At 37.8% G+C, this 18,915-nt stretch overlaps 2 protein-coding genes across 7 annotated transcripts; one reads left to right on the top strand and one right to left on the bottom strand.

Annotated features, from left to right (window-relative positions):
* Nucleotides 1–472: 472 nt before the first annotated feature.
* On the bottom strand, nt 473–16,289 carry LOC143857808 (uncharacterized). Of its 6 annotated transcripts, XM_077368308.1 has the most exons (7): nt 11,927–12,075; nt 11,723–11,810; nt 11,126–11,225; nt 10,177–11,044; nt 9,850–10,075; nt 2,802–2,878; nt 473–1,085 (listed from the first exon to the last, which is right to left on the bottom strand). In XM_077368308.1, the coding sequence occupies exons 4-7, from the start codon at nt 11,020–11,022 to the stop codon at nt 921–923; spliced, it is 1,314 nt and encodes a 437-aa protein (XP_077224423.1). In that variant the 5' UTR covers nt 11,023–11,044; nt 11,126–11,225; nt 11,723–11,810; nt 11,927–12,075; the 3' UTR covers nt 473–920. The 6 variants fall into 6 exon arrangements, with proteins under 6 accessions (XP_077224423.1, XP_077224419.1, XP_077224418.1 ...); XM_077368304.1 differs by lacking the exons at nt 11,723–11,810; nt 11,927–12,075 and adding an exon at nt 16,161–16,289 and having other exon boundaries at nt 473–779; nt 917–1,085; nt 10,177–11,225; XM_077368303.1 differs by lacking the exons at nt 11,723–11,810; nt 11,927–12,075 and adding an exon at nt 16,161–16,289 and having other exon boundaries at nt 473–768; nt 917–1,085; nt 10,177–11,225.
* A 2,095-nt stretch (nt 16,290–18,384) lies between these two features.
* Nucleotides 18,385–18,915, top strand: LOC143857673 (uncharacterized). The gene has a single exon (XM_077368109.1). It carries the CDS (start codon nt 18,385–18,387, stop codon nt 18,913–18,915), a length of 531 nt encoding a protein of 176 aa, XP_077224224.1.

Below are 18,915 nucleotides of genomic sequence, written 5' to 3'. Positions count from 1 at the left end.
TTGGCAGTCTCAAGTGGAGATGAGGGTAAAGTTGCTAAAAATCAGGAAATAAAATCCAGGAATGGGTGTCTCCTAATGCGGCTAAAATCGGATTTTGAGTAGAGTTTTTTATTTCCTGATTTTTAGCCCACATCACATCTCATTGAGAGACACCCCATTCCTGGATTTTGTTTCCCAATTTTTAGCAACTTCACCCTCATCTCCACTTGGAGACTACCGATTTATCATGAAAACAAATTCCCTGGGGCCAAACGCGCCCTCAGGGTAGAAATTTTTCATAAAAAACCCTAGTAAAACCAATCATGATATCAAAATTCCATAAAAAGAATTTCTGGGTAGAAATTCTTCATCGAAAAGCTGTGGAAAAAAAATCATGATACACCCATTGTTTCCTGTGAAACTTTTTCAAGGGAAAACAATTCCATAAAAAGAATTTCAGAGTAGCCAGGCCACTGTGGGCCATGCCAATTCCTGTTCAAAATGATATACCATTGATCATTTCCATCAAGGTGTAACACTGAATCTCCACTCATGCAGAGGAAATTCTACAAATTAATCAATTGGAAACTGATAGTATAGTTTCCTTATTTGAATATTTGAATAGTGCACAAAGAGAGAGGGCTACTAGTATCAAAATAAGGGAGTGCAGATATCACCATTGAGGAATGATATAGCCAAAGAACAAAATCATGAAATAACCCTGATTGGCATGGAGCCCACCCAAAACAGCAAAAGGAAGGCTACTGCACACCATTCCCCAACTTTTGCCTGCAGTATATCTTAGAGATCAAATTACAAAATGAACATTAGGGTTTTCAACTTCAAATATGAACATGAGGAAACCCCGGATTGTATCAAATAAGAAAGAAATTGAAAATGAGTAGAGTAAATATCATAATTAACACTATGTAAATACCATGTTACGATGGAATCTCCTCAGTCTCAGCTACGAATAATTCGCTCTCAAAATTTTCAGGCATTGCAATTTGGATTGGAGGCATCATCTCATAGGTAGAGGTCGGGATCAGATCGAGACAATTGGGTGGCGTGATCCATGGCTTAAATGCACCATCATGTGACAAATTCTGCATACAAGAATACCACCACCATATCATCAATCAGAATTCCATGGTTCCAAGCATTGTCAAAACAACGAGGTCAGATCCAACTGCCACACAAAGTTGTTAAGTTCCATAGTTTTGCATCGCTAAGATACAAGGTGATCATTTTACCAAATGGAAGCCTCATAGTACCTCTTAAATAATAAATACCCAGTTTTTCTTCTTGAGGCAAGGATAAATAGGAAATAAACAACAGAAATTACAGGGGGCAAACATGCCTGCACAAATGAGAACCTCATTTTTTTTTTCTTTTTTGAAAGTTACAAATGAGAAGCTCTATGAAAATATTTACGCTAACGGAGTTAGCCAAATATATATGAGGAATGATAGATGCAAGGGCCCTCTTTATGCAAGGGCGGGAGAGGGGCCCTTGAATAGATCCACGTCATTTTTAAAATCGGTTGAGCAACTGAATTCGGTTGCAATTAATGATGTGGATCTATTCAAAGGCCCTTCTCCAGCCCTTGCACCTCTCTCTCTCTCTCTCTCTCTCACACACACACACACATCTTTCCTGTTAAAAAGATAATCTTACTTATGAAGGGAGACAACCTCCATGGGTCCATGCTAATCATCTTGGTCACGTAATGACATTCAATGCTCACTCCTCACTCTTCCACACATAACCAACTGCCAATCTCCATCATAAATATTTGAAGAGAAGTAAGAAGATCATGAAACTACAGTTAAATAAAATCCCAAATGCTAATAAGCCTACAGAAAGGTAAAACAACCTCCCCTCTGGTATATCAAGCATGAGGTCATAGGTTCAATCCCAGATTACCTACCGAAATAAAACTCCCCTTTATCATCCAAAAGCACACTGTGAATGCTTGCCGACTCCTAACTCCTCAATGAAGAACCATAAAAAGTCAGTTTAATAATATTAGCAACATCCATTTAACAATTTTCCTCTTCAAACTTTCTAGTACATACTCTTTCAACATCAACCCTAACACCTTGAATACCAGTAAGAAGAGCATTAACCAATGCTTCAATAGAATCTCTAATACCAATAACCCAGAGGAAAGGTAAACAACCTCCCCTTTATCATCCCAAAACACACTGCCCATGCTTGTCAAACGCCAACTCCCAAATGGAGAACCATCAAAAGTTGGCCTAATAATATTAGGATGCGACAGCATTAGTTTAGTGATTCACCTCTTGAGCATTCAAATACTTCCTCTTTCCACATCACCCCTCCACCCTCTCATTGTTTCTTATTCGACTACCCTTACTGATTAAATAGACATACACGCCTACTTTTAGCACTCTCCCTGAAGCTAGAGCATATCATCCATGCTCAGCTTGTTAGAAATCATTTGAAACTGACGTCTACCCAGCCCCTTAGTGAACCCATCAACAAGTTTCTCTTTAGACTTGACAAATGGAGCACCCCGCAACTTTAGAAACACATTCTCTCTTCATACTATCTTTCATTTCATTAGTTATACAAATGTGTGAAAGAGATATGTCCGTGTCACTGCTAACATCCAATACTATATCTATAATGCCTGGTTTTTTCTATATCAGTACTGTTTCTTTCTAGATAAATCCTACCTTCTTAGAAACTGAAAAATGGCTAAAAAGAAAAGGACATCAAAACTGAAGAATATTCACATTCAAATTACATAATAAAAATGTTCAGCCATTTATATGAACATCAAGAAGCAGAATCACCTTCAACCAAAAGAAGAAGCCACGCAACAGGGTCAACGCTTGATGGGGATCAGCCGACTTGAATTGTTTCGCAAGATCTACACAGTGAACAAAATAAATTCTAAGCTTAAAACAAGAACATGGACCAGAAATATAGATCAAAGTTTAGTTGAATAAGGAGATATTCCAAATATAGCAAATGTACAAAGGAGATGAGATCAGCACACCGATCTTTTGATTGTGGCACTCCTCTCTTTTGCACTTTTCTGATTGGCTCTCGATAGCTTTTTCAGGAATACAACCAGCATCAAACAGCCAATTAGAAAGTGTAAATTAAAGAGGATTTCCCTTATAAAAACAAGGAGTTTGAATATCATTTCTCATTACTTTTCCATTACGGTCAAACAGAATGAAAATATCAAGAAAATTTTGGTGATTATCACTGGGAGACTTGCTTTGTAATTGGAAATTCATTGCCATAAATTAATTCCCTTTGGAACATGTGTAGAAACAATTGGGGCCATATGTGATTCTAGGAGTCATTTCAATTCTCTGTGTCATCAAGCTCTTGTAAAATATGGATAGAATAGGAGTTTGATTTATAGCTTTCCTTAGGTTATTTCAAATCCTACAAATTCAACCACAAAGGTACTTAGTATAGACATTTGTCAACTCGAAGAATGGCCAACCTTGTTTTGTGCTCCCTATGTCTGCTTGAGCACAAAAGAGTACACTCACTCCAATTGGCATCATGCGAAAGATTTGTGTTTTTCTTGAGGATTCAAATACCTTAGTGTTTCTTGGTAAGAATAAAGAATAAACTCAAGATGAATATGTAATTATTTACAACTCCTCAAAGCTTATATACCATAGCATAGAAATTTACTATCTGTCAAATAACAATTATGTGCTTCATTTAGCTTTACACCAAAGAAAGTTATTGGATGTACCGCCTGTCTAAGAACCACTTTGACTCCTATATGTGAAGTATTGCAGGCTTGCAGTTAACTTTGAATAACATTCCAAAGTTGGGAAATCCAATAATGAGCACCTTACTCATCTGTTTCTTCACTGGTTGAAAACTCATATCATCTGCCTAAGACGAAATGAAAAGTCTGTTCTTCATGCATCAGTCAGATGAGCAACAATGTTGCAGAAATTTTTTATAAATCGGTGAAAAAATGTTGGCAACTCAATGAAACTATGTGGTTCACGCATTGTAGTAGGCCTTTACCGCTCCACAATTGCTTCATTCATCAGTGATGAGCAGCGATGGTGCAGAAATTTCTTATGAATCGGCGAAAAAAAGTTGCCACCTTGATGAAACTACGCAGTTCACCCATCATAGTAAACCTAGACCATTTCACAATTGCTCTGACACTTTCTTGATTGACCTTCACCACATCAGCACACAACACAGGCAACTTTTGATTGCATGAATGCACACTTTTTCAAGTTGATGTAAAGCTTTTCCTTTTGAAAAATTTCCATTACTTGATGAAGACGGTTAATATGGTTTCCAAACTTACAGTATAAACAATAAACAACAACCAATTCACCAATAAGAGGACAGAGTGTGTGGGTCATCATTCGTAGGAATGTACTTGGGCGTTTGAGAACTAAAATGACATGACAAGCCACAAATACAATCCTTAAATCTTGAATGATGTGTTTCATTTATCTCCCAGGTTTATGCATATGTGACGAACTGATGATACCCATATCTCAAATCGAATTTGGAGCAACAGCCACACAAAAGATCCAGCATCTCATTAAATGAGGAATTGTAGATCCAAATTTGACAGTTATTTGTTTAATAGCATGGATATCCACACATGCATCTTGAACCGTCCTCCTTTAGAATGAGATCAAAACTATGTTGTCTATCTCTCATCGAAAGGAGATTTCCTCTAGAGTAAGATCTTCAAACAGATGTAGCAATATGAAAGATCTCTTGTGAGAGCTCTTATTGCATTTATTCCCCTCAAATTACCACATTTCCAACAACAGCATAGATATGTTCGGTCTCATGGCTTTCATCAATTAGTTGATGAGTAGTTAAGAGGTTAGATGCCCTCTTATGTTAAGTGAAAACTACTTTTTTCAATGGGTTCGAAATAAAGTTTTTTCCATCCTTCTTTGAAGTATAGTTGTATAAGTATTCGGCTTCCCATGGTTGATGATTTCCCGATAAATGGTCTACCCAAAAGCATATGATATGCTTCCATCCGCACATCACATTAAACTGAGTCCTTATAATTTTTTCTAATAGAGAAATTAAGCAACATGGATCAATAAGAAAAATAATTACCTTCCTTGAGAGTTGAGACATGCCACTTTGTACGGTTGAGGGTGTGAGGGCACGTCTCCACCTTCAAGCTAAGCTTACTCACTATCTCTTAGGACACAATGTTCTACTTGAGCTACCATTGTCGATAACGGTACATAATTTTTCATCCACAAAACACTCACAACTGAAATGAGTTCTTTTGTCGCCAAATCCTGGTATAACTCTTGACTAGGCGAGATCAGCACTATTTGGAACACAAGAAACTCTCCATTTTCCAGATCTAAATTAAGATCCTCTTCATCAATAAAAACCTCTTCATGAGCCCTATCCTCATTTTCGAGTAATTCTTGCTCCGCAAGATGCGCCCATAGTGTGGAACAATCGAGAGACAAATGCCCAACTCCTTCACACTTGTAACAATTTGTGTTATAACTTATATAAGTCATCCTCCCATGCATTAACTTTCTCGTATGGAGGAACCTCCCCCTGCTTGAGAGTTTGGTTTGGAAAACTTACGGCTGAAATCATGGTTGAGCGATCACTTTTAATTCTTCAAGAGATAATAAAGTCCTTTCATTAGTGAAAACTGATACGATGTGTCGAATGCCAAGTCATTTCAGTTTTTCTTTGAAATTAATGGATAAATGATAACCTTCATCAATAGTCCAATTTTGTTGGGCCACAAGCTCGTCCTAAATTTGATTTTGAAGACCAAGAATGTAATGGCCAACAAGTTGTTCCATTTCACCTAGGCTATCACTGTGACTATTTACTCGTCTGCGCTTCTTTTGTTGTCGCAGATTATGGTAACGAATGAAGAGAGCTTGGGGAAGGTTGGCCAGCAGAAACATTTCCCTGAGCTTCTTTTTCATTAGTTTTAATTATCGAATAGCCCCATTGACTCTTGTATTTGTTGCCACCAAAATGATGCAGTTTACCTTGAAATACATGACCGTCCAACTACCATATCACGTCAGTCAAAATAAAATCTCCATTGGGCCAATCTAAAAAAGTTTCTTGATGGTTTTCCATAGAAATCAGCCACATCAAGCACCCCTCACCCCCCCAAAAAAAATCGGAAAAATCAATCTTCTAATCAACCATGTCGTCTGAAGAAGTCATATCCAGCAGCATGTTGATTGAATTTAGGAATTTTGATTTTGTCACTTGAATCGCTCAAGTGACTTAAGGTATAAAATAGAGCATGCTTCACTATTCACGACACTGTTCACAACACTATTAACAGGCAAGTACGGGTGTGTTCGGCAACCATTAATAAAATGGTTTCTGCCAGATTTATAGGGGCAGAGAATGGTAAAGGCAATGAAATGACGAAACAATTGTTCAGCAAACACGGACCACCAAGCCCGTTTTCCCAAAATCCTCTTTTGACGTGAGTAAATAATTGGATTTGATGAGATTCTGTTGAGCGGCTCGAAGTCGCTTTTGTAGATTCTCATCAAGCCATTTTTCCATGATTTTACAGAAGAGAATACGAAGCCTTGCCGAACATGCCCTAAGTTTCCCCTATTATTCTAGATCATATCGGTATAAGAGACTAGGTTGAATAGCAACCTGAAGAGATGGGAATTTTAGCAGTAAGTGGCCAGATAAGGCTCAAGACGATCATTTATAATAGGTAGGCTGGGAATGAAATCCTGGCCTCTTGGTTGAAGAACCGAGACTCAATCATTGAGCTAGGGGCTCAATCCCAAGGCTTATAACGATCTTATATGTGAACTAATGGATAGAATTAGATATTTACAGGAACAATTAAACATAAACTCCACTCAAGGTGGAGGATGTGGCCAACATTTGGAATTCCTCTAATCAAGTTGACCAAACAACCCCAAGTGAACAATCAGTTGGAGAGAAAAAACAAGTGATTCCAACACCTAGAGCAGTCCCTAGAGTTAACAGTAAGCGAATTTCTTTCAAGAAGCAACTGAAAGAAATTGATACAAGCATGTCGATCATATAGGTGATATAACTAAAAGGTTGAAGTGGATGCACCTAAGTATTTTGTCATTGGCTAGCTGCAATAATAGAGTAAAGTGGTATGATAGGACATATGATCATAGGATCAGTCTAGTTAAGATGAAGCTAGTTGGCCATGCTAAAATATGCAAGAGACATGTTGAGATGCATAGACAAAGACTTGTGATCCCTTCACTCAACATATGGGAATAGATGAAGACCAAAATGAAACATGAGAACCTTCCTAGACAGTTTTAAAACGGATTCTTTGATCATTTGATCCCATTTACACAAGGGAATCTAAGTATTATGGATTATATGCAGAAATTTGAGGCAATTACAGTGAGTGTATTGCTGAAAGTCCAGCCCCAAACCCCTTAGAAGCATAAAAAATGGATTAAGATCTGTCATTCGCCGTGCCGTAGCTATTATTGAAGGGTACTGACCGTGAGGATGTTAGTTAAACCCGCTCTGATTAAAGGATCAAGGCGCAACGGAATGCCTTGGAACAATATAAAACAAAAACTTTCTCTCCCTTAATCGGATTTACAGGATCCTAGTTACTAGATTGTCAATAGTGATCAAAATAAAATTCAAGAAGATCAAGAATACAATACCAAATTGATTACTCGAAATAGTAATCTCTGCTTAGATCTACTCATCGCTGGCTTCGACGCTTCTCAAACATGAACGCCTTGGAAGTTGGATCGATGGCTCCCTTCAATTACTCGGACTTGCGGAGGAACTATCTTCGAGTGGTGAAAACGTTTTTCACTTAGGGAGGGAAAGAGAGAGACGTCCAAATCGCACGTGAGTGTGCGACCTTTGTGCTTCTCCAAAAACCAGAATATATAGAGATGAGTCGCATGGGTGTCTGCGTTGCCTTCGACGTCCAAGCTCCCTCTCTCCCTCTCTCTATCTCTCTCTCTCTCAATTTCCTTCTTTAAGTGAGATACCAATTTGAAAAAGAATCCCGTATGAATTAAAACTCCTTTTAAATCAATTTTGCTTTTCATAAAACAACTTGCCATTGGTCCAACTTGCCATTGTGCTTTTCCAAATCCCCCTTTTTATAAATGTGATTGGTCCAAAATTTTGTTATCGGTACCCTCCAGATACAGGCTGGTGTAAACTTAATTCTGATGCTTCTTTGGTTGGAGACCTTGCTGCTATTGGAGGGCTTCTGAGAGATAATTATGGAGTAACTTTATCTGCCTTCTCCATAAACTGTGCTGCTGCTGCTACAATCCAAGAGTTAGAAATTGAGGAAATATTCTATGGTATTAAACTGGCAAGGACAAAAAACATAACAAATCTTTGGATCGAATCCAATTCTCTCCTTGCAGTTAACACCATAAGAGGCCTCATCCCCTGCCTTTGGAAGAAAAAGCACATCCTGTACCAGATAATATATGAGCTTAGTTTTTTTTCAGAACTGGAGCATATCCCATATATGGAGGGAAGCGAATAGAGGTGCTGATTTCCTATCCAAACATGACTGCCCGATCAAAGGAAAAGACATCCCCAAGCAAAGCCTTCCAAAGGACCTTTTATCTATCTGCAATGAAGACTTCTCGGGGAAAATATATACTAGATATTGAAGTCGCCAGGGCCTCCCCCTCGACTAGTATCTCTCTTGATCTTGTGCTCCTCTAGTCTTTTATTGTTTCATTTCAATGTATCTTCAAGGGAGTGTGTTCCCTTCCATCAGGCTGCTTTTTGTAGTCCTCCCTCTGTAATCCATTTGTTTTTAATGATATCTGGTCGGGGTCTTGCCTAACCCCAATTTACCTACCAAAAAAAAAAAAAACAACTTGCCAAAAGCAACTCAAATTGAATTAGAAAACCTCCCCAGAGTTGGACGTCCAACTCTGCTTGGGCACCCAGCTCACTTGGGTTGCCTTAATTAATTTCCATCAAATTTGAATTTTAGAAACTCTTTTTAAAATCCAAATGAAAAAGCAAGGAAACTTTTCTTCTCTCTTAAAAATTAGAAACTCTCAACTGATTAATTAATCCAAAATAGAAAGTTCTTCTTCAATTAATTAATATCATTAATTAATTATTCTCCATAAATGCCCACATGGGAAAAAAGCCCAAGTGGGAAAAAACGCCCAAGTGTACCCACCATACTTATGGTGCATCTCCATTCTACATCTTATGTGGATAATCATATCCGTCCATGTAATCAATGAAATCCAAGCCTGGATCCTCCAAGAATCTTAAAGGGTAAAGCAAGTTATGAATGGGATCGTCGCAAGATCCGACAAACTATCCTGCATGACTCAAAGAGCCCCACTGCAACCTTGCTCTGTTGTCATATTACGGTCGCAGGTAAGTGGTCCCCACCTGGGATTACCCTGAAGATGACAGTCAAATCATCCAATTACCTCTAATCACATCATATGTGTACGCCCTACCTCCAATCATCATTTCCAGGACTCTAAGAGGGGGGGGGGGGGGGGGGGGTGCGCAACTATCTACCCCTGGGCCCACCTAAGGTATACCTTCCAATCTAACAACCTGGGCCCACAAATGCATTTGGAAAATCCTTTGAGAAACAAACAATTGTTTTCGAAAACATTTTGATAAATGCTTTATCAGTTACGCTAAAATCACACTGCCACTCATTACAAGTATGAACATAAATGCATATTAAATTGTTACATAGAAATAAGATGCAAATCTCAATAGATATCATGGCATAAATAAGAAGAGCAATCGCTTACAAGTTACAAGAGCTGTAATCACAAACAAAATAAAATAGAAGAAGAAACAAACTCTACAGAATGTGTTTATTACCAGGATGATAATCAAGATATGACATGCCCTTCCCTTTGGTTGCATATGATACGGATCGCAAGCGTAAGTTTCTCTGTCGTTCCATCGGTTTATGAGCATTGACTTGTTCCCACAACTCTTCATACTCATTATGGTCATATGGCTTATTAAGAACAGCCATAAGCTTATCCTTGAAATAAGATGAGTCATAGAGACTGTCTATTGAACTTTCATCATCTTCACACATCTAAATTTACAAAATATTATGAGTTTATATAATAGAACAAGTTATATTTAAATCAATGCCCACACTAAAATGAAACAGAAGTTATGCAAGAAAATACTTACAGAAGAATAACGATGTTGCTCGGATGACTTATATTCTGTCAATTGCTGGTCACCGCAATATGGAGTACTCTCACTCGCCAATCTTTCTGATGCAGTCAAAATTTCAGTGTCTTCTTCATATTTGAGTGAGGTTCCATCTTCCAATTCCAGAATAAATGAGTCACCATGTAGTCTAACATTATTTAAGAATGTCTCGTAACTGTCATCTACCAAAGACAGTTCTTCTTTATACTCACAGTTAGGAGATGCTGGATGATAAATAAATTTACCAGGATTCCGTCTTGAACTTCTATTCTTTCGAGAATCAAGACCTGACATGTGGGGTTTCCTGGTCTTCTCATCTATGCATGTACCTCTTTCTCCACTCAAAATACAGCCCATCATTCTCCAAGTTTTTGAATCAATCTCATCAGCTGACTCATCCACTCCTTCATACTTCACATACAAAGGCATCCCATTCTCTTTATTTATCATTTCTAAAACATATGATTTTCCATCTTCCCTCAGATTTTCCAAAAATGTCTTATAAACAGGATCTACATCATCATCCACACAGTACACATCATTGTCCTCTCTTTGATGTATCAGGAATTTCATGTAACTTTCATCATTCATATGCAAATCATTGTCCTCGACTAAATTTTTTGAATCATTTTGCTCTCTTTTGAAATGCGCAAGTCTCTGGAATGTCCTGTAGTCCTCATCGGCTGAATCAGAACTCACTTTAGTCTTTTTTGATGTTTCCCGTTCGCGAGAAATAGAAGAATTGGGCAATATACTGTGCCTCCAGTTGCGGGTCCCACTCTGTAGACGATGCCCATAACCACATTGTTTTGTCCGTAACATAGGCCGGAATCTTGGATTGCCGCTATTCGCCAATGGGGGTCCCATGTGAGCATATATAACAAGGTAGCACTTGTAAAGAATTTTGAGAAAAATGTAAATTGACCTTATTAATTTAGAATTTATTTAATCCCGTGCTTTGGGTCAAAATGATGGAAAAGAGGAGCCCCCCGTCATGTGAATTGTTCATGAGTTTATAATCAGTTCTGCAGTAAGAAATAGAAAGAGAGATCCAAAGAAATAAATGGCAAATCCAAACAACATTATAAAGAACGCTTCAAGTAGTAACTAAATGTAGGCATGTAGCTCATATTTTTCTAATGTGGTGTATATGGCTTTTAATCCTATTGACAAAAAAACATAATTATCATACCAGTGTTTGCAAATAAAGAGAAACATGTGTCCGTAGAACCTCGGAAAATTAGTATAAAGAAGTTATAAAGAGAAAGTCCCTGGAAAATTTATGCTACAAAAAAGATGCTACATGGAAGTGGCATGACAATAAAAACTCTCACATAACATATGGAAATAGTAACATGTGGCTTTGAAGCTCAGAAATTTGAAAAGGATTGAATTCCATATATGCAGTAAAAGGAGAAAAAAATGAAAGAGAACACAATTTGAAAACGAAATTGCTCATACAAGCTCCTAAGAAGCAAAGCTCGTAGAAAACTCTAATCAAAGAGAAAACATGTATTAGCACCTTCTGCCTCAATGTAGGAACCCCTCCTGCCTCAATTTTAAATGTCTGGTCGACTTTAGACGATAAAAGATTCCTTCAGTGTGATGAACTACAGAGACAGAGAACAGAGACGAGAGAAATAGTCGAGTTTAAAATATATTCCAACTTCATTAATTTGGAGCGGGAGAGATATAATGATATTTATACATAAGAAGGTCAAATTACCGAAGGAAAATAATTTGAGGATGCCTAGGAAGGATGGTGTCCCCAATACTGCCACTTTTTGCATGCTTTGAATTTGGGCTAGACAACTTGCTCAGTCTGGCCCACATTGGTCTGGTAGAAGCCAATGACTTGCCAAAGACTCCTAACCAGAGACGGATTAAAGGGGGGGCGCATGCCCCCGTAAGAAATCTCAAAAAAAAAAAAAAAAACAGGAAAAATAACTTTTATACCCTTTGCGCCCTTTTAAATTTCAAATTTTCTATTTTTTCAAAACAAGATTTACTAAACCCAAATCAATTTCTATTTTTTAGGGAAAGTTGCAAATAATCAATGATTTTGTTTTATAGAAATCGATTTACAATCGTTATTGCCTTGCACATAGCATAGTAAATCGAAATCAATTTCTATTTTGGTTGCTAAAATTTGGTGCCTTTGTTTTCTAGAAATCGATTTACAAAGAAGTTGGCAAAAAAAAAGTAGTCTTGTTCTTGCCTTGCGTAGGGTTTCTTGTTCTTCAAGCCTTCCTCAACCTTCAGTCTTCTGTCTTCACAACTGCAATCTTCACTAGGTTTTTTGTTCTTCAATCTCCACGAGTATGTAACCGGCTATTTCAATAAGGTATGTTTCTTTCATCCTCTTTCACTCTCAATCTCAATCTCTCCCTCTTTCTCTCTCAATCTCTCCTCTCTTTCTCTCTTAATCTTTCCCTGTTTTTCTCTTAATCTGATTGTCTCCGAAAAAAAAGTAAAACCCCTTCACTCATGTTAAAAAAAAAAAAACCCTTAATCTGATTTTGGCCATGTTTGGATTGAGAGAACTTATTGGAAAAGTCTGGAAAAGAAAATTTCTTTTTTTTTTTATGGATTGATGACATAGTCATAGGCTATGGACTATGGAGTTGGTGTTATGTTGAGTTCATGTTCAAGACAAGTGTTTGTGGGTATTGCTCACAGTTGATAGTTTTTTTTCTATGCAAAGGAAAAGTTGGGCATAGTTATTATGTAACAGCCTTTGTTTGCCCCCCCCCCCCCCCCCCCCAAGCCAAATTCCTGGCTCCGTCCCTGCTCCTAACTAAACTTGGAAACTACAATCCTAATAGTCCTAATTAAAACAACTTATTAAAAGCAACAACCCCAGCGTAAAAACTATCAAAGGACTCTTTATTTAAAACAGAAATAAACCCAAAATAGAAACATAGCTAGACTTGACTTCTCTAGACCAAAACCAACTAATTAGAAAATTAGCTATTAAATTAATTACCGAGAGATCCTAACTTGTACTCATTGAAACTAGCCAAAATAAATAACTCTCCCATGTGGGCCCCATGTGTTGTGGCAATTCACTTAAACCCTAAAATTACTTATGACTTGTTTGACCAACTCACATATGTTGCAACTGTTCAAAATTGTTCCTCTCCTTGCAATTCCTTTTCTTGGACTTGTGGGCCCCGCTTCCACACTTGTTGGATCACCATGGCCCATTCCTATCTTTCGTGCCTTTCCCAATTGATGTTCCCCATCAACTAAGAATGCAAATGGTATATCAACTTCAAATTACATTTTTTTTTTCTTTTGGAAATTTCCTTCCTAGTACCCTGCAAAACAGAAAATGGAAAGATCTTCCACAATAAAAGCCCTCTAAAAGTGGGAAAAAAAAAGAAAGAAAAGAACAACTCTTACAAACTCATCCATGCCAATGCTATATCATCTTTGAGTATCCTACCATTTCTTTCCTTCCTACTAACAACCCTACATAGGCCTAGACCCCGACATAGGCCTAGACTATGTCCCTTAAATTTTGATAAAGGAAAAAAAAGAAAAGAAGAAAAACACCCAGCTGTTATTCTCTTCAAACACTTGTGAAATAAAAACACTGACATAAACATGGACCGGCCACAATACATCAAATATGGATTAAATAAAGAAAAAATCAAAACATAAACGAATACAGAAAAGTCAGTTCACATTTGTATGAACCACTCCACCGTCATATCCTATAATTCCTAAATAACCAACATTGGAACCGCTAACCACGCCATCATGTTTCTGATTGTAGTAAGCAGAAAGTTTCATATAATACAACCATCAACCCTATGTCAATGTCCACACCTGGAATTGTCCCAAACCACATCCATACCATATTCCTCACAGAAAATCCTAAGTTATTGCCCCAAATGATAGATTTCCTTATTATGAAAGCCTCCTTAAAAGTCAGTCACTACTAGCACCTATACAAAATATTCTTCCTACCCATATATTTCCTCATTATAAGCTTGAAAATTATAGTTTCTACTGACAGAATTACTTATTTTACAAAACGTGTAGACACCACCACAAGCTAATAAAGATGCAGCTATAGCGAATCTGTGGGAAGGAGAAAGGCTATTCAAGTCCATATGGGGGGGCAAGACTAGACCGAATGGAGACGAATAACAAATAAAGAGGTGAATATGGGTTTAAGCACTAAAATAGAAGCATCTTATGTACAAGAAGAGAATAATCTTGTGTGAAATCAGAGAAGCGGAGTGTGTCTATACAATCGGAGAATCTTGAAGTTTGTTGTGTACACTGTTCACCAAGCCCAATTTCTTTAAAAATATTAAAATGAAAATTAGTCAACAATATTTTAACATATACACCCTACCAATATCATATTTTCTCCTACCAAGTGTCAATGGATAACAATTTCAGCAAAAAAAAAAAAACTGTCATAGAATCAAAACCATCTATACCATCACAAGATTCTAAATATCGCATCTATACTAGAAAAGATGATTTTTTTTTTTTTGAAAGAGTATATAAGACTATGATTTGTGGACACAGACACGAGTATCGCAAGTGTTGGATACTGCAAACTCCCAAATTCAAGAAACGGGGACACGCCTAAAATAGAAAGTACATATAATCATGATTTGTGGACACGGATTCGTGTGCCGAGTTTCAACAAGGATATGAGGTATCTAATATGGCAACCCCTAAAAATCTAAAAATAGTGTCACTCTCAAACACATACATACATATAAAGTTATTGTCACTTCTAGCAGTACCCTTAAAAGTGTTTAAAGGAGTGTCGACACGGGTGTCGTGTCGGACACAACACGACACGTGTGTCGGCAATAAATTCAAAGTGTCAACCAAATCATAGATATAAGATGATTATTAACCAACATATTAGCATCTGATCCCGAAATTCGCCCTAAACATACCATATTTGCTCACATTTTTTTAATATTACCATATTTGCTCACATTAAATCTAGTGTTTCAAAATGTGGATGCGGGTCAAAACGCAGTCGAATAAAATCCTAGTCGACTCGTCGCGACACGGTCGAGTACTCGGTTGAAGCGGTCATAACTCGAGAGAGTCAAAGGAGTTTTATTGACTATGTACGGAAAAATGCAGAACGCGGCCATGGGAAAAGGAATTCGACCACGATGACACAGGGTAGTTTTTAAAACCATGCTCGAATGTATCAACTCGTCGACAAAGATTTCATATCAAATAAAAACTGACCCACAAATACATGTGATAAAACAAAAATCTTATCAATAGTCATTAGATCATATTATTGAGCATCTCAACCCACAGCAGTTCAATTTTGTTTACTTGCCAAAACATGTGCCAAAAATAACCAAACTACAACAACCCAAAACAAGAAAAGGATTGACGAAACCAGGAAAACAAAAAAGATTTATGCTACGTGCCTAGATGGGTCCCACTTAGGGTAGAATAAATTAGTTTATATTTTGTGGAATTCTCTCTTTAGTTGTTTGGTATGTATAGAGTCTCAGATATAAAGGGTCATCTAGATTGGCTTGAGTAGAAGTTTTAGAGGGAGTGGTCAATTGGGTTTCCTATAAATAACATGTAATTAGTCTTTTTCAAGGGAATGGAGAAATTTAAGTGGGTTTTCTATAGATAACATGTAATTAGTCTTTTTCAAGGATTTGTGTTTTTGCACACAAAGGAGGACTGACTGACCCATCCCTCTAAGTGGGTCAAGAGGCTAATCTTCCCTCCAAGAAGATCAATCACTTTGCGAACCGATTTGGGTTCATAACAAATTACTCAATCCATGCAGATGCAGATCAAACCCTAACAAGATTTCAAAAGAATACACCCACTAAACAAAACCACCCTTAACAAAATATTCCATAAGTCCAATCAAACAATAAGAAAAGAAAGAAAGAAAAGGAAATGCTGCAAAGTAAAAAGGTATATCGATTGAAGAGGACCTTTGGAAATTCAATAGAAAGACGAGGCTAGGGTTTATGGGTAGAGGAGGAGTTGCGCGAGAACCCCTCAGCTCTACTAGAGTTCGACTAAAAAGTAAAAACCCCTAAACCTTAAGCCTTATATTTGGATTATAGGAAAAAGCATTTGTTGAGAAAAATATTTTAGGGCCGTGATAAATTCACCCCCTGCTATTACAATATTCACCCCTATTTTTCAAAATGGACACCATAGTCCATAGATGATCCAAACCGCACAATGTAAATAGGCTGTGTCCCAAAAATCATTTCCATAAGATGATCCTATCCGTTCGATCTATAGAGTTTGATTAAATGGAGTTTCTTTATAGATCGGAGAGCTAGGATCATCCTACATAAATGATTTTTGGGCACAACCTATTTACATTTAGGCCCATCAAATGGACGGTTTGGATCATCCTATAGTGTGGGCAGTATAGTCCATTTTTTAAAATAGGGGGTGAGTATTGTATTCTTAGAGTGTTGCTTTCACATTTTATCTCGACATTGCATTGACGTTGCAAAATTTTCCACTTTGTTGCATATCAATTTCTCTCTCTTGCTGATTCTAATAGATTTTCTTCTTCAAGATTAACCAGAGGAGGTTTACAATTCTAATAGATTTTCTTTTCCACAAATCCGCTTATGAAAACCAATTTTAGTTTGAAAATTCCCGAAATTCTCGTATTAAAATGGAAGATTAGAACGATATTCGATAATTCATGACAGTTTCAATTGAATGTTCTAATACCCAAAATAGTTAAATAGAGATTTCAAAACTTCATTGAAAGATTTTGAAAGATAGAGTACTATTGAAACTAATCCCATAATCCACACACCGATATGAAAAAAGGCTATTCAACATCCAAATGAGATATGCTTATAATTGAATAAGCACTTCAGGGTGACTTTTGTAAGAATAAGTTTTAAAACAAAATAGGATTCTAATGCTAAACTCGATCAAGGGGTGCCCTTGCATGAATAAGATGAAAGGGTGCCGCCATTGGTTGAAAAACACCAAAGTGCATTTATAATAGCACCGAAAGATGTTGATGCACTTAGGTGTCTTTCAACCAATGGGGGCGCCCTTTCATCGCATTTACGCAAGCGCGCCCCTGAGTTTAGAAATACTCAACAACAATAACCACTCAAAAAACTAATTAATAACACCAATGTGAATAAGATTGTAGATCTCAACCATTCTATTCTATGTAACGTAACCGAAACGCTCACAGGTTTTCTTTTAGGTTTCTTTTCCATTTTGCCACGCCGGAATATTACTTCCCTTCCTTTGCCTTTACTTTCCTTTCCCAACGAGTGAACAGAGCATAAAAGAAAAGTAGGGTTTTACCTTCACTGCCCGTAAAAGTCATAAAATTCGCCAATATATGTATAGGCAGTCATATAAAACTGCCACTAGAAATCAAATATGTATAGCGGTTTTTTATGACCGCTGGTAAATGTATGTGGGTAGAGACCATCTTTTCTTGTAGTGTATGATTGTGGGTATGGGTGTAACCATGACAGTGCACCCAGGTTATGAACTCGTACCACGTAGACAGTCCAAGAAGTGGGATCCATAATCATTTTCTAATGACCCCTAACTCGTCCCATGTTATGCACCAAATGTATGATAGCGAGAATGGGTACCTTGAAAATGTTATATGTCAAAATATGTAGTATATATGATTTTATTAAAAAATTATAGAACTTTGGCCACATCATGAATTATTTGCCTAATTGCAATGTATTTAATAAGTAAAATTGCCTTATTACATATTTTATATGTAATTCCATTAGGCAGAGGCAAATTCCTTATTACATCTCTCTCTCTCTCTCTCTCTCTCTCTCTCTCTCTCTCTCTCTCTCATATTTTCATACGTGGATTTGTTTTGACATGAACCTTTTTTTGCGTGACTCTTGTTTGAATGTGTCCACCATGTAAAATTCCAAGATTTGCAGCCACGAGCTTGGCTCCGGCAACACAGAAGCCAAATTCCTTCCACCACACACACCCATCTCCTCGCATGGATCTCCCTCTCCCTCTCCCAAACTAGCAACACCCACATTCAAGAAGAAGAAGAAGAGCACATAGAAGAGAGAGAAGAATAAGAAGAGAGAGAGGAATGCTTCGAAAATCCTTGCAAAATCGCCTCAATCCATCGTCGATAAGTAGGGGTCTTTGACCCCTTACAATTCTTATATATCAATGCCGCCGCCATTAGAGGGTAACACTTGCGTATGGATCATTTCATGTCTCTTCTTTCTCGTCATCATTGCCGGCGGAGGTTTCTTCGCAATGTACATCACCCTCCCGGAATCATCCGAGACGTCTTGGTTCCCTCTCGCCGGTATGGCATTGGTGGGGATCCCATGGGTGTTTTGGCTAATGACATTCGTGTACAGATGTTTATTCAAGGGAGGAGTGGTAGGGCCAGAACGGGCCCAGCTACCACCCAACAATGTTTCACCCACCCCGCCTGTGGTCACATTGGGTGCACCAAAGTCGCCGACGGACTCTCCGGTGGATTCTCCTGGTGGCGCACGCCGGGTTCGGTTTGGTGGGGCAGTCGTGATGGGCACGAGAGGTCAATCAGGTGAGGCTCCGGCAGTACAGAGTCATGGTGAGGATGAAGGAGGAGAAGGCGATTCATCATCGCATGTGACCTCAGCATCGGATGCTTCTTCGCTCGCCTCGCGTGAGTGCGAATTTCCATTAGCCTTTGCAATGTCATCTTAA

Source organism: Tasmannia lanceolata, unplaced genomic scaffold (genome assembly GCF_043159265.1).
Source record: "Tasmannia lanceolata isolate RefF3 unplaced genomic scaffold, GAP_Taslan_0.1 ptg000025l, whole genome shotgun sequence".
Lineage (NCBI taxonomy): Eukaryota > Viridiplantae > Streptophyta > Magnoliopsida > Canellales > Winteraceae > Tasmannia > Tasmannia lanceolata.
This window is presented reverse-complemented; position numbering and strand designations above follow the sequence as displayed.

Excerpts from the sequence above, each read along its gene's own strand:
- LOC143857808 (XM_077368302.1), bottom strand. The coding sequence starts at position 11,067 with ATGGGACCCCCATTGGCGAATAGCGGCAATCCAAGATTCCGGCCTATG. Across the intron at positions 10,076-10,176 it reads AGCAACATCGTTATTCTTCT|ATGTGTGAAGATGATGAAAG; the intron begins GTAAGTATTTTC and ends TTGTAAATTTAG. Across the intron at positions 2,879-9,849 it reads ATATCTTGATTATCATCCTG|ATCTTGCGAAACAATTCAAG; the intron begins GTAATAAACACA and ends TTCACTGTGTAG.
- LOC143857673 (XM_077368109.1), top strand. The coding sequence starts at position 18,385 with ATGCCGCCGCCATTAGAGGGTAACACTTGCGTATGGATCATTTCATGT.